This window comes from Pipistrellus kuhlii, unplaced genomic scaffold (genome assembly GCF_014108245.1).
Source record: "Pipistrellus kuhlii isolate mPipKuh1 unplaced genomic scaffold, mPipKuh1.p scaffold_m20_p_13, whole genome shotgun sequence".
Lineage (NCBI taxonomy): Eukaryota > Metazoa > Chordata > Mammalia > Chiroptera > Vespertilionidae > Pipistrellus > Pipistrellus kuhlii.
In genome coordinates this window covers 2,835,139-2,850,583 of record NW_023425438.1, presented here as the reverse complement: position 1 = coordinate 2,850,583, position 15,445 = coordinate 2,835,139, and the positions used below count along the sequence as shown (strand labels likewise).

At 46.1% G+C, this 15,445-nt stretch overlaps 1 protein-coding gene across 4 annotated transcripts in view; it reads right to left on the bottom strand.

The window, feature by feature from the left end:
• Positions 1–1,349: 1,349 nt before the first annotated feature.
• The window catches only part of KCNS3 (potassium voltage-gated channel modifier subfamily S member 3), a 28,341-nt gene continuing 14,245 nt past the window's right edge, over positions 1,350–15,445 (bottom strand). For 2 of the 4 annotated variants that reach the window (XM_045580483.1, XM_036434653.2), the window contains 2 exons: positions 10,474–10,654; positions 1,350–3,357 (listed from right to left, as the gene is read on the bottom strand). In XM_045580483.1, the coding sequence (XP_045436439.1) occupies positions 1,823–3,298 (1,476 nt within the window). In that variant the 5' untranslated portion in view covers positions 3,299–3,357; positions 10,474–10,654 and the 3' untranslated portion in view covers positions 1,350–1,822. Of the gene's footprint in view, positions 3,358–3,582; positions 4,027–10,473; positions 10,655–14,182; positions 14,290–15,445 lie in introns of those variants that run through there. The other 2 variants (XM_045580484.1, XM_045580485.1) reach the window with 2 other exon arrangements.

Below are 15,445 nucleotides of genomic sequence, written 5' to 3'. Positions count from 1 at the left end.
TGTTCTATCCACTGAGCCAAACCAGCGAGGGCACTATTTTATTATTTATTATTCCCATTACTATTACTATTACTACGTAAGCAGCCTACACTACTAACTGTAGTCTTCAATAAAAACAGATCCCAATTCCATTGCTATGCTTCAAAACTATATTTCTGCCAATATCGAAGGCATTCGTGGGGAAAGAAATGTTTCTTTTAATGGGCAAAAGGATGACACTCAGGCACTAAGCCTCCAGATTCAAAAGTGACAATAAACCCTGTTCAGTTATATCCACCTCAGAAGTCTCAGAAACATTAAGAGGAGTGATGAGTCAGAAACCTTCATCAGATAACTACAGACAATGTCCTTTCAATGAAACGCATCTGCAAACATAAAAAGGTGAATAAGAAATCCACATGGCTCTCCCATTCCAAAGATCTTGGGCAAAGAATTCAGCCTGACAGCATGAGTTAGGGTCAAAGTACAGCTCCGACAATGAGGCTTCAGCTGTATTCTCTCCGCATGGATGGAATTGCTATCACTGCCCTGGAAATGAGTCTGTATGTCTTCTTTTGTTATGAGGAGTTTTTACATAAGATGCAGACATAACTGTCTCAAAAGCTATTTTTAAACGTTGGCTCATTCAGTAGGTACCAGCATAGCTTTTCCCAGTGATTTAAGTTTCACTCCTCTGGGTGTAGAGAATCACATGTGTGTGTTTGTGATTTCTTTCTTCCAGAGACTGAATGCATCTCTGCCTGTGAGTGTGGAGGTTTACTCTGCTCTGCATAATTTTCAGGTGACAAGGTTTTATCTTAGCAGAATATACTGGAAACATATCTGTAGGGGCCCATGTTTCATTCATAGATGCTAATTTGACTATGTCCTAAACATGGTCATGTTTAGTCAGTTTACACTGGCCAGTGTGTTTTATCAGAGACACCAGCTGACCACCACCAAGCAAAACCCCTTGAACCAAAATATAACTAGCCCATCTAACCGGTATGACACAGTGGTTGAGAGTCAACCTATGAACCAGGAGGTCAAGGTTTGATTCTCAATCAGGGCACATACCTGGATTTTGGGATCAATCCCCAGTGTGGGGTATACAGGAAGCAGCTGATCAATGATTCTCTCTCATCATTGATGTTTATATATCTCTCTCCCCCTCTAACCTCTCTCTCTGAAATCAATAAAAATACATTTAAAAAAAACTGGCCCATTTCCAGGGCACTGATAGCAATTCCAGTATGTCCAAAACTCAAAAACAAACAGACAGGACTCTCAGGGCTCCAAAGAGAGGATTTTCACTTTTGAGCATATGGGAATGTACTTATTTGACATATAAACATACAACCAAGACATTCTCCGTACTGAATTAGGCAGTTTATTAGGCTCCTAATGTCCATGTCTAGAATGTGAACATGGATTTACATGCACTGTCTCATGTTGTGGATCTTACATGCATGTTGCCTTCAGTTAGCTGGGCCTTGGATTCTACTTGTCAGTAATTGATAGCTCAATGTGAGTAAATGACAAACACAGCATGATACATAAGCCGTAGCAACAAATCCCACCCAATCCCACTTATCTTTTTTTTTTTTTCCAAAAGCATATCACATCTCCCTCTTGTAAAAATAAATTTCAGAACAAGGCATTTAATTCACTTCACCGAGAAAAATAAAGACGATTCTATCACTTCGGAGCAATGAAGGTCCAACTTATGGCTGAAAGGTACGCCCTGAGAAGTAAATGATTTTAACGAACCCACTGAGGTTGATAAAGCTGTGTTAACCTATCGTCACGAAGGGACACCAGAGCCAGGCACAGACGCCCCTGCTCATTTGGCTGTGCAGTTCTCCAAGGACGCCATGTTATACACATCCTCCTCATCTTCAATGCTTGAGGCATCTGTGGAGTCAGGATCCGCCACCACAATTCCCACAGGAGAGAGACTGCTGATGAAGGCATGCATCCGCTGGGCATAGATGTCCCTGATGTTAAAGTAAGGGAGCTCACGCCCCTTCTCCTGCGGGTCCTCGCTGCACGGGTCCACGTCAATGTCCTTTTGCTTCTGGTAGTACTTGGAGAACTTGTTGAAGATGATGGTGATGGGCAGGGCCACCACCAAGATGCCGCAGATGATGCAGGTGCTGGCGATCAGCTTCCCGAGCACGGTGACCGGGTGGGTGTCTCCGTAGCCCACAGTCGTCATGCTGATGGTGGCCCACCACCAGCAGATGGGGATGCTGCTGAGGCTGGACGTGTCGTCGTCTTTCTCCACCGAGTAGATGAGCACAGAGAAGATGGAGATGCCCACGGAGAGGAAGAGCAGCAGCAGCCCAACCTCGTGATAGCTGTGCCTCAGCGTGGCACCCAGAGACCGAAGGCCTACGGAGTGCCGGGCAAGTTTGAGGATTCGGAAAATCCTCATCAGCCTGAGGATCTGGACCACCTTGCCCATGTTCTCGATGTCCTCGCTCTCTTCCTCCTTGGTGTCTACGGCCAATGTGGCATAGAAGGGAATGATGGACACGAAATCGATAATGTTCAGAGGGTGTTTCCAGAATTTCTTCTGACAGGGAGCAGCCATGAGCCGGATGGCGAGCTCGCTGGTGAACCAAGCGATGCAGGCGATCTCCACCCCTTCCAGCACCGGGTCGTCCACCTCCCCGTCCTCGTTCTGGAACTCGGACATGCTGTGGATACACATGGCGACGATGGAGGCCAGCACCACGCTCAGGGAAGAGATGGCGATTAGCTTGGCGGACAGGCAGGAGGCTGGGTTTTCCATGCGGATCCAGATCTTCTTCCGGAGCTGGCCCAGTCGCAGCTTGTCAAACTTCTCCAGCTCCTTCTCGAACAGAGACGACTCTTCGAAGGACGAGTCGGTGCTCACGTCATTGCTCTTCTGGTCCCAGTCCTTCTCGTGGGTCTCCTCCTTGCGCTCCTGATAACGATTGCTGCAGCAGGAGTCGATGAAGAGCTCGTTGATGCCCCAGTACTCGATCTCCTGGCAGAAGGAGAACACGCAAAGCTCCTCCATGACGTGCAGCTTCCCCGTGTAGTAGAAATTCAGCACATACTGGAACAAGGAGGGGTTCCGGTCGAAGTAGTACTCTTTGTCGGCCACGCTGTAGTCATCGCACAGCTCCAGGATGGCCTCTTCCGAGTGGCAGGTGAGCAGCTTCCCGAGTCTGGTGTGTGGGAAGCGCCGGAGGGTGCTCTGGTCCACGGACTGCTTGAAGCCCCCCACGTTCAAGTTGACAAGTTCCTCGTCTGGTCCAGGGCGATGGAAGAACTCACCAAACACCATGGTGGATGCAGGGGGCGGAGAGCTTGCCGGGCAGGGAGACGAGGCAGGTCACGCTGCACCTGGAAGGAGCACAAGACGACGTTAGCGCTGCTCCTCACACCCGGCCAAGCCTGTTTATCACCTGCCCTCTCCTGGACGGGCCACCTTAAAGGCCCAAAGCCTGGGGTTCATAAATCCATATTCTAGGAAAAAGAAAAGACAGCCATTTTTATTTCTTATTTCTCTATTTTAAAAATGCGCCTTCCACCCTCCCCCAAAAAAGCAATGCATTTTAGATCACTTACATGACACAAGCATCTCCAGTTGAGGCGCCATGTTTGGGAATGCTCAGTGCCGATGGGATAGGCTGGTGCCGTCCAGCTTGTAGCTCATTGCTCCTGGTCCCCCAGGCTCTGCCATGCACCCTTAGAAACAGCTCGCCCTCCTCTGCTCTGCACCTTGCCTCCAACCCACAGGCCACCAGGGGCTCAGCTCCGCGCTCACCAAAGAGGTAGGCTTCCCCTTCTGTTCCAGTGACTCACTCCTTTAAGAGAAAGCCCTGATCCCTGTGCTTGGAGTGGACAATCAAGAGGATACCATTACCTCCCTGTCCTTAAGCGCCCTGCGTCTTAAAGGTATCGTTACACGTCATGGGATGGTGTTTCAGGTGACTCCCAGGGGAAGAAACCTTTTTAGGTTAATTGCACTATCGGTTTCCTGTCACAAACACTCTCCTACTTCCTCTGGCCACTCACAGACGGTCTCCCAGTCTATGGCACCCAAGTCAATGGCCCAGTATACACAGCCTGTTTTAAGTCTTGACACTAACCAGGATGAACCAGACCCATTTCTCAGAGAGAAAATAATAGATTTTGAGCACAGATAAAACAGAAACAGGAGATTGTCATATGAGCTAAGCAACAGAAGAAAAGGAAATTCTGGACATGGGCACCAATGTGTATGCAAAAGCCACTCTGTGCATAGGTAAGTCCTCACTTAATGTTGTTGATAGGTTCTGTAACATGAAGTGAAACAACATGTAACAAAACCAATTTCACCAGAGGCTAAATTGATAGAAGCAAGAGTTAAGTTCCCATGGCATCTGATCAAAGCAGTAACAAAACGAGATTGAAGGAAATGATGCTATATAACCCTCTGAAGATTAGTAGGCAAGACCACCAAACAATCTTAACCAATGAGTAGACATGGTTGTATTTGTGACTGTGACTTAGAAAGACCCCACCATCTCAGGGTAGAAGATTGTGGGGGGACAGGCTAGGGCCAAGGAGATAGGACTGCAAGTGAATAGGGAGGAAGTGAGAGGACCCAAACTCAGACAGCAGTGCTGTGTAAAAGAGGAAGTGACAAATTAAAGCGAAGTTTATAACATTTAAAGGATAACAGTTCTTGGTGATTGACTGGAAAGAAGAGACAAGGAAGCTGAAAGGGTGTGCTTTCTACTCTGCATAAGTGAGTGGATGGTGACACCATCAGAGGAGGAAACTACTAAAAAGGAATTTCCTTCTTTTTTTAATAATTTTTTTTTTATTGACTTGAGTGAGAAAGGGTGAGGAAGAGAGAGAAACATCAACGATGAGAGAGAATCATTGATCGGCTGCCTCCTGTACGCCCCACACTGGTGATTGATCTCACAACCTGGGCATATGGCCTTACTGGGTATTGAACTGTGACTTCCTGGTCCATATGTCGATGCTCAACCACTGAGCAATAATAGCCGGCCCAGAAAAGAATTCTTTTACCCCCTATGTTTACAGAAAGCCAAGGCTGTTGGGAAGACAAGTGCTTTTCACTCAGAAAAGTACACACCAGAGGACATGGCCTTCCGTCCTCCACCCCTGCAGGAAGCCACGGCATTCCTCCCAGGACACCATCTATGTGCTCCATGAAACCAGAGACCACAACATGGCTTGACACACCACTGAAGAGATTTGCTAACCTCTTCAAAAGACATGATATTTTCCCCACCTCTGATTTCTATTTTTAGTTAGATATCTTCTTTGGAGAACCTAAATCAGAGCTAATGGCTTGGTGCAAATATTTATGGAACTTCATCTCTCTGAAAGCAGGCTTAAGCTCATGGCAAGTATAGGAGAGAGGCTCCAAGGAGCTGGCATGAGCTAAGCCGGCACTAAGACTTTAATGGATGCTGTCTTCTGGCGGATTGCTTTTCATCTCCTTGGCTCTCCTGAAAAGCCCCAGCGCTAGAAAGCTGGAGTCTGCCTTCATGTTGGTCTCATAATCCTTGGGCATGCAATCTATTTCCCAATCGTCCTGCAGTCATTTCTCTCAAGAACACTGTTGTCAGCCATAAAAATCTCTCCTTGCCTGTCCTCTTTGCTTTTTATTCACTCCAGGCCAGTGTGAAAGCTCATTACGAGGTTCATTCCACAAACTCTAATCCTAAGAGCCACACACATCCTCAAAGCAAAGGTTTCTTTCTGTGGGGCTTTCCAAAGACAGAGAAAGGAACACCTCCCTGGACCAGATCAAAACCTGAGACCCTTCAGGCCAACACCCTATCCACTAAGCCAAACCAGTTAGGGTAGGAATAAATTTTTTTTTTAAGTGCTGCAAGTTTTTACAAATGAAAACTACAAAATACTATTGAAAGAAATTAAATAAGGCATAAATAAATGAAAAGACATTCCATGTTCATAGATTGGAAAGTTTACTATTGTTATAATGGTTAAGACTCCTCCAAATTAATCTATAGATTCAGCACAATCCCCTTTTTTTTTTTTTTTTTAGAAATTTATAAGTTAATTCTAAAATTCATATGGAAATGCAAAGGACCCAGAATAGCCAAATGATCTTGAAAAAGAAGAACAAATTTAGAAGATAGATAATTCATTATTTCAAAACTTGCTACAAAATTATAGTACCAAGAAGGGTTGTACTGGCATAGAACAGTCAGGTAGATCAAGGCAACAAAATTAGAATCCAGAAATGAGTCCATAATGGTCAACTGATTTTCTAAACGAATGTCAAGACATCCAATCTTTTCAACAAATGGTTTTGAGACAATTGGATAGCCATGTGTAAAAGAATTAAACTGGATGTCTACCTCACATCGTATACAAAAAATTTAACTTAAGCCCTCACCGGTTTGGCACAGTAGATAGAGCATTGGCCTGAGAGCTGAAAGGTCCCAGGTTCGATTCTGGTCCAGGGCATGTGCCGGGGTTCTGGGCTCGATCCCCAGTGGGGCACTTGCAGGAGGCAGCCGATCCATGATTCTCTCTCAACATGGATATTTCTATCTCTCTCTCCCTTTTCCTTCCTCTCTGAAATCAATAAAAATATACTTTTTAAAAAGTTTTTTTTTAAAGTTTAACTTAAAATGGATCAAAGACCCAAAACCATAAACTTTCATAAGAAAACTTTTAAATTTTCCTGAACTTGGATTAGGTAATACCTTTTTAGATATGATACCAAAATCACAATGAATATAAGAAAAATAGATAACTGACTTCATCAAAATTAAAAACGCTATGCTTCAAAGGATACTATCAAGGCAAAGGCCACGTACCAAGGGGCTTGTACACTACTTTTCACCCTTCAATCCCCAGCAATGTGTGCAGTGCCTGGACACTAGTAGGTATCACTGAATGAATGAATTGTGTCCTATAATTCTCCAACAATCCTAAGATCTTATAACCTCATGTGGCAAATAGGGAATCCAGAGGCTCAGAGTTTAGGCAACATTATCCAGCTTTTATGGGGCAGACTCTCCACTTTGCCTCAAAAATTAGTATTTAATTTTTTTTTTTTTCATAAAGTGGGAGGAAGGAGGGACTGGGTGATCTTTGAATTTACATATTTTATTGGTCACCCTTATTAAAGAACACCATATGCTTTGGTAAGGGATTTTGTCAATAGCATGCCAAGGGCACACAGGGTCTCAAATCAGGGACATCTGTGGATACAGAAGGCATTTGGATACAAGGTGGAAGAAGCCATTACTTTGATTCTCTTCCTCAAGAAGAGGTTAGGCCCCTGCTACTGCCAATTCAAATCACTGTGCCGAGGACACTATAGACTGTATTTGGCCACCTTGTGCCTCTTGGTGTTAGTAAGATGAGAAAGAAAGACAAAGCTATCAAAGGTCCAAGATATTTACTGGAAGCTTAAAAGAAAAACTGCATTGGTCCACTTCTCTCCAAGTGATACCTGCACAGCCTTTTCAACGCCGTTAACCTCTTACCTTTCTCCATTTCTTGCTCTCAAGCTCACTTGAAGAGCACTCTCAAAACTGGGTATATTCCAGACTGACACATCTGAATGCACACATGTGCATCAGTGTCTTTGACAAGTCCTTGCTTTGCTCAGAAAAGTAACACAAGTATAACAAATCCAAGCCAGTTTTTAATTGGGTAAAACCCAATTAAAAGTCAATTTTTAAAGTCAATTTCACAAAAGGAAATGGAAACCTAGATTCCTTTTTCTTCCCACTCTTCCAAAATCTACACTAGTCCTTTCATCAAAGGGAAAAAAGGGGGCATTTTTCTGCATTGATACTGCCATCTTTTTTTGGCACATCCTTCTAAACAAGCTGCATTTTATTCTATTAATTTTTTAATCATTTATGTCTTTTAAAAGGGTAGGTCATATTAACTTTTACTTCTGTCCATGCCATGTGAGTATATTCCAAATAAAACCAAGAAAATGTAAAGAGAATTGAAAAGCTAAACTCAATCTACACCCATGGATTGAGCACCCCCATTGCACCAGGCACCTTCCCCAGCAATGACCTTCTCTTAGAATGAGACCACGGCGTGGGTCACATGTGAATGGAAGAGAACATCAGAAGTCAATGTTTGGGCCAAAGGACAACACACAAAATGTCAATGGGGTCACATAGTCCACCCTGTCTATGAACTTGGAAATGAAGATGCTAGTGGTCCTTGGCCTTCAGTGTTTTTACTACAGCTAACATAGTGCAATTCTGAAAAAGAAATAGCTGTTTATGAGATACCTATAAACACATGCCCAGAGCCAGAGCAAAGAACAAACGAAATGTTAAAGAGCCTTCTGCATGTGAGTCTGTTTCCAAGGACCAGAGTTCTTGGGACACCCTGAAGCTTTGACATGGAGCCATTCCTCCAGTAACCTTCCAAGTAGCTCAGCCCAGCCCAGTGAGGAAGCCTGGAGAGAACGTGGGTCCCACTGGCCAAGTAGACAGCAAGGAAAGGGCCCTCGTAGGTTTGCTGCACCTCTGACATGTTTGACACCATGCACACAGCTGGCAAGACACTACTGGCACAGGTCCAAGTACTCACCGGAGCCCCAAGTAACCCTATTGCAGAATACTCATACCCTAAATCCAACTTTCATATGTTGAACTGAACAAAATGAATGCACTGGGTCCCCTAATCCATGCTGAACTAATGAAAAGAGTAAAAGGCTAGGACTCGGAAAACTTTAATTTGAGTTGCTATTTCCCCACTACATGACCTGGGGAGGGTAGATTCTTGATCTATAAAAGGTGACAGACACACTTTGATGGTACAATGACAAATGCAAGAGTCTTCTGAAAACAAAACACAGATACATATGAAACCTTATTCCAAAAGTAAGAGATGGAGGTAAGAGTACCTCTACCGTCCCCTTCCTGTACCTACTCCTCCCCTCTCTTGCTCCTTCTGCCTGGCCCAGAGGGAATGAATGCAACTCATTCATTCATGAGTTGCATTCATTCCCTAGTGAATGAGCCCTATTTAATGAGGCTGCTCCCCTCTGGGAACTCCAGGGGTCCCTGTAATGCCCACAGCTCATCTCCAAGCAGAGGGTTGCTCAGACCGCTGATTTCACAAGCCAAGTAGCCAGAAATTGGTCCTACTTGTAAACAGCAAAGAATCACATACAAAATATTTTTAACCAGGAACAGGAAAACTTGGACTTTTCCACAAGAGGGGAGCCTTACCTCTGCAGTAGGTACCCCATCTAAGTCTCCAGTGAGTCACATCACACGGAGGAACCCACATACAAATGGCCTTAGTGGTGGGTGACACTGGTATCCAGGTGAGGGAGTTCTGGAGAACCTGAAAACACTTAGGCCAAAGTAGCAGCTTCCCCCCAACTTCCCAACTCTACTCACCTTCCCCCACAGTCATTCAGGTGCACTTTTATTTTAGTATCACCATCCGCCCCCACAAGATACTATAATGTGTTTTGCAATCCTCCTTACACACATCCCAGATCTGCTCACTGTGGTCACTGGGCTCAAAGCTCTTCCATGGAAGGGATTGTGTATTGTCATCTCCACAACCGCAGCTCCTGGTGCCGGTTGCTGCCCATTGTCTAGTGAAAGATATTCCCTTTTATCTACAATGATTGACAAAGGCTATAATGCTTTTGTCAACAAATTAACAGAGTGATCAAACTGGGCATGATGAAATGAAAACCTCCAGTGGCCAAACAAGTCGGTTAACCCAATGAAGTGGGTTGGCTGGGACTGTGCTGAGCTGTCCACACGCTTTGAAGAGGCAGAGACTACCCAGCGCCTGAGTCCTCTATGGGAAGAGAGGGCCAGGGAAGGGGTGTCTCTGGAGTTCTGAGAGAACCCGGAAATCCTGCTTTCCATGTGGGATTGCTCAAGTTTAATTAGAATTGGTCCACCATGTTTGCAACATGACATGGCTCAAGTGAAAATGTGTCCCTGGGCCAGGTACTTCCTACAGGTCTCCAGCCTGGGACCTGAGCCAGACTCTTACCCACCCCAGCTCCCCGACACCCATTTTAAGCTAGACCCACTCAAATGGACACAAGGGGAATCTTGTCACAAAAACAGTCATGTTACTCCCTTAAGTCTGAACTACAAATGTCAAAAGTGGGGGGAATAAGGACAATTATGTAAGACCATAATTAATAAAAATAAATTAATTTTAAAAATAATAATAAATAAAAATAAAAAGTGGGGGGAGAGGGGCAATGTGAACACAGAATCTTCCCAGGTTGGCCTACGCATTCCCCAATACAACTTCAACCTAATCCTTCCTGGTGGATGCTCTCCCTTCCTCCTAAGTCACCTGCCCCACTGCCCAGTGATCTCACAATCTAAATGGTCTGCCTTGGGTGCGACCTGCATTTGTGTCATGTACTGGAAGGTTCGATCTCTCCTTCCTTTGACAAATAATGGTGCCAGAGAAAATATCATGTGAGAGAGGAACTCTTACCCTTGTGGTGTTGATGTCACACACTCTGCCCTCATCCTGGCCAGTGGGATGTCCATCGTCATCCAAGAAGCTCCTCCCTTCTTCCCCCACTGGAATGCGTGGTGCACAGAGGCATTTAGTGGCCACAAGGCGGAGAAGATTCCTGCTCTCCGGTTGTGCAAAGCAGCCGCCAGGAAACCACCTGCAGAAGAAACCGTCAATCAAGTTGTAAGTCCAGGGAGGAAATACACCCAAGACAAGACATTCTAGCTCACACTCAGCACAAGGGCGGTTAGCCCCTGTCTCAGACCCCACTTATCTCTCAGGGAGGGGGCAGTCTTTTTCCTCCACGGAACCATCACTCCCACTGGACTCATGGATCAAGAGGCATCAGCTCAAGCCTCAGGATTCACAACCACTCTCAGGCTTAAGGCCTCTCAGATCCTAACAATAGTGGATACTTGGGTAAGGTGACCAGACGTCCCGCTTTTGGCGGGACAGTCCCGATTTTTAACAATTTGGCCCGAGGTGTTTTAAAAAAGTCCAAAAGATTTAAAAGAATCTTTCCAAATATAGGGACTGTCCCGCCAAAAGCGGGACGTCTGGTCACCTTACACTTGGGGCATCTCCAGGGACCCAAAAGCCAACAAAATAAGAAAGGCACTAGAATTAGGACCGCAGCCACTCATCTCCCACACAATTTCTTCAAGGAATGTGGTTTTCCTCAAGGATATGCTTGCAAATCTCTAATGAATACATTTTAATTCATTCCCAAAACCGAGTTCTGAGTGTGACTGCCCTAATAGAATTAACACTCCTGCTCTAATTTAAAATCAATAGGTTTTAGAGGCTGGTCAAATTCGATTTTGCTTTGTTTTTTTCACTGTGATATTTCACAGATTAGAAATGACTATAAGTGCCGGGTCAGAGTCCTCTGGTTAATGCATGGGTGCATGCATGTATATATGCATGCTTGTGTGCGTGTCTGTGCATATATATGGAGGGGGAATTAAGTTTGTATCAGAAGAAAAGCACAAATTCCCATTCTCTCTGAAAAACAAATAAGCCAAAAAATTGCAGTTCCCAAAAGGTAAGCCTTGCCTCATGCAGACACATCCCCATAGCTTTATATTAGCATCTAAGCATCCACCCATTGATTTTCATGTTTCCAATCAATGCCAGGTCCAAAGGTGTGGATTTGGGGAGGAAGAAGGAAAGATTGATTCTGAGCTTCAGAAAGAGATGCAAAGTGCCTCTGGCAATGTCCGCCATTGAGCCAGCATTCCTAATCACTTAAAATCCACAGAGCATCTAGCAAGGCCGGGAATTACAAACAAGATTCAGAGCTCGCCCTCCCCACCCCCAGGAGCTGGCAGGCCCAAAACCACACATTAAACAATAAAGACAACATTGGAGCGATGGAGAGGAAGTACAGCAGAACAGTTTCCGGTTAGTCCCAGCAAACAATGGGCGGGCAATCCTTCAATGACACCCACCTTAAGGGAGGGGATCCCAGAAAAATGCAGCTCCTCCCAAACTGCACTTCTGAGATAGGGTTCTTTTTTTTTTTTAATCAATCTTTATTATTCATATTATTACAAAGGTTCCTCATTTCTTCCCCCTCCACCCTCTGCCCTTTCCCCACCCCTCATTGTCCTCATCCATAGGTGCACAGTTTATGTTCTGAGATAGGGTTCTGGACAGAAGAGGTAGAAAAATCTCAGGAGGATAAATAAAATCAATCCAGGGGCTAAAATAATCCTCCTCCTCTTCCCTCCTCCTTCTCCTCCTCCTCCTCCTCGTCCTCCTCCTCCTCCTCCACTTCCAGGAGCTAAAATAATTATCCTCCTCTTTTTTCCTCCTCCTCCTCCTCCTCCTCCTCCTCCTCCTCCTCCTCCTCCTCCTCCTCCTCCTTCAGAAGCTAAAATAATTCTCCTTCTCTTTCTTCTTCTCCTCCTCTTCCATCTCCTCCACCTCCCCCTCCTCTTCCTCCTACCCCTCCATGGCCCCCAGCAGCTTGTCCCTGAGCCAGCCTCAGACACTTGCATTCACATAAAGTGAAGAAATGCTGCTGAGCTTCTAAGACAGTCTGCTCGTCCCTATCAGACTTCTTTCCAAATGTAGCACATGTTAGGGGAAGTAAAATTCACCGAAATAAAGAATTAACAAAGCCCTTAGGCTGTTGAGGACTTCTAAAACAACCCAAGCACTGCTGGGCCCAGCTCCTCACAGAGGGACAGGGCTGGGCCAGGGACAGGCAAACTGTGAGGTTAGCCAAGTTTATTTTTACAGAAACGGTACCTGGTGGGCCCTCAGTCAGTGCCTGGTGAATACAGGGCATCCCAGGCTGTCCCTTTCTCTCCCCTCCCCCAAAACTCAGAATCCTTTCTTGTTGTTAATCCTCACCTGAAGATATTTTCCCCATTGCTTTTCAGAGAGATAGTGGAAGGGAGGGAAGGAGGAAGAGAGAGCGAGGGAGAAGAAGAGTGAGAGAGAAACATCAATGTGAGAGAGACACATTGACTGGTTGCCTCCTGCATGCGCCCAACAAGGTGCAGAGAGTGAACCCACAACTGAGGTAACTGCCCTTGACCAGGAATTGAACCCACAACCCTTCGGTGCATGGGCCAATGTTCCAACCAGGGAACCAGTGCAAAACTCAGAATTCATATCCCTTGCCCCATTTTCCATCACTATGATTCCTGTAAAACAAAACAAACAAACAAAAAAACAACAACACTGGATTTGGGGGGGAGGTGTATACCTTTAGGTCAACACCTTTACATGTGAGTGTAAGTCATACCCTTCTTAGGGCATTCACAATCTCAGTGCAAGCTCCTCCCAGAAAATGATACCCAGCATTTTCTGAGTCCCCACAGCGTGCCAGGAACCTCCCAGGGGGTTCACACAGGTCCCCTCTGTCCCCAACCATCATGTGGTACACACTGTCCTTCCCAATGTTACAGAGGGGACAGGAAGGCTCAGAGAAGCCGTCTGCCCAGAGCCCACACCTACTGAGGCCAAAGCCATCTGCGGGCGGGCGGGCGGGCAGGTCTGCCTGATTGCATTTAGTGCAGAAAAGCAAGGCCCACTGCAGCTGTTGGGGCAGGTTCAGGAAGGACGGAGAGGAGTGGGCAGAACAAGCCCCACACAGCAGGCTCTGGGGCAGAAAAATGTGCACATCCTATCCATTCCCCCTTTCTGCATCCCAGCCCGCCACGGGGTCCTGTCCCTCTGTGTCCGCCCAGGCCTCTCTGCAGCTGATCAAAAGCAGCAAGCACCACTGTGACCCAGCACATAAGCAGGTGTTGGCTTTGCTGAGCGATTCATCAGGATCCTGGCAAAAGCCATCAGCTTCCCGCAGTGTTGATGTCTCCCCAGAACCTCCCTCTGCACACTGAAGGGGAAACTCCCTGCCCCAGCTGTGCACCTCCCTCCCGCGCGTTTCTGCTTCCCGAAGGGCTGACCTCAGCCTTTACAATGGCCCAGACGGCCGCCTCTCTGATTGAGAGGGGAGAGGGGAGAGCCGGCGGCATGCTGGACTCTTCCATCACCCAAACCCGCCATCCGATCGTGCACCAGAACGAGGAATATCAAGCGGACACGCAGACAGGACACCGAGGGGAATGACCCTCTAGAGGTCTCAGAATCACAGCAGTAAGGCTGCCTTCACAGCTTCACCTAACATCAGTGCCTGCGAGATGAAAGCAGACACTGCCAGCAGCGTTACATGTGGCCTCTGTGCCTGAGCAGAATCCTCAGTGGCCCTGTCACTGCCCCGCTCACATTCTGCTAGAATGTCGCCACCTCGGTGCCACCTGCCAGCTGAGAAAGCCTCCAGCTAGGGACCGTGTCCTAATAGCCATCTTCATAGGAACGAGCCCTCCTACACGGTGGTGCCCGACACGTTTTTATTGAACCGATTTCTCTCCACCAAGCTGGCCAGACTAGAGTAGATTAATTAAAAGAATCAATATGGTCCCTGGCTGGTTTGGCTCAGTGGATAGAGTGTCGGCCTGTGGACTGAGGGTCCCGGTTCCACTCCAGTCAAGGGCCTATGCTCCGGTTGCGGGCTCATTCCCCAGAAGGAAGCATGCAGGAGGCAGCTGATCAATGATTCTCTCATCATTGCTGTTTCTCTCTCTCTCTCCCCCCCCTCTCCCTTCCTCTCTGAAATCAATAAAAATATGTTTTTGTTTTTGTTTTTTTCAAGAATCAATATGGGTCACGAAAGGCATGGTCAGAATGGAAGAAAAGGAGGAAAGTGCCAAAGATCAAAGCTGATTGCCAAGACCCATCGGGGCACTTTCTAAAGAAGAGTGTTAATGCGATGAGTTCATCTTGAGCTAAGTTTGAAGTTTCCAGATCTCAGGGTTTCGGGTGTGATTCTACCCCCAAATCTCCCTCGTCTGATTCCAGGGTCCCGGAGACTCCTGGCCATTTCAGTTCCTGGGCACTCGCTGCCGGGGGGTATCTGAGCTCACAGCCAACACAAGTGCTCATGCGAATGAAAGGGCAAATTCAACCCCACCTGTATCTTGCTTAACCAATGAGAATTCTGGAAATTATGACCCAGGGTTTTCTTACTAAATAAAAGGAAAATATCACATGAGACCACCATAATTGGAGTTATTGTGCCAGAAATATTCTACTTATATTTATTTGTTTATTTTGTTAATCCTACCTGAGGATATTTTTTCCATTGCTTTTCAGAGAGCGTGGAAGGGATGGATTACTAGAGTCAGGGAGTGAACCCGCAACTGAGGCACATGCCCTTGATCGGGAATTGAACTCCAGACCCTACAGTCCAAGAGCTGATATTCTAACCACTGAGCCACCAGCCAGGGCAAACTGTACTTATATTTAAATCCTACAATGCAAGGCAATCAGAAAAGTACACCACCTTCAGGGTGATTCAGACAGATTACTGAGACTCTCCCCACACTGCTTATTATTTTCAAATGATCAAATTATAAGGAGTACATTACAATAT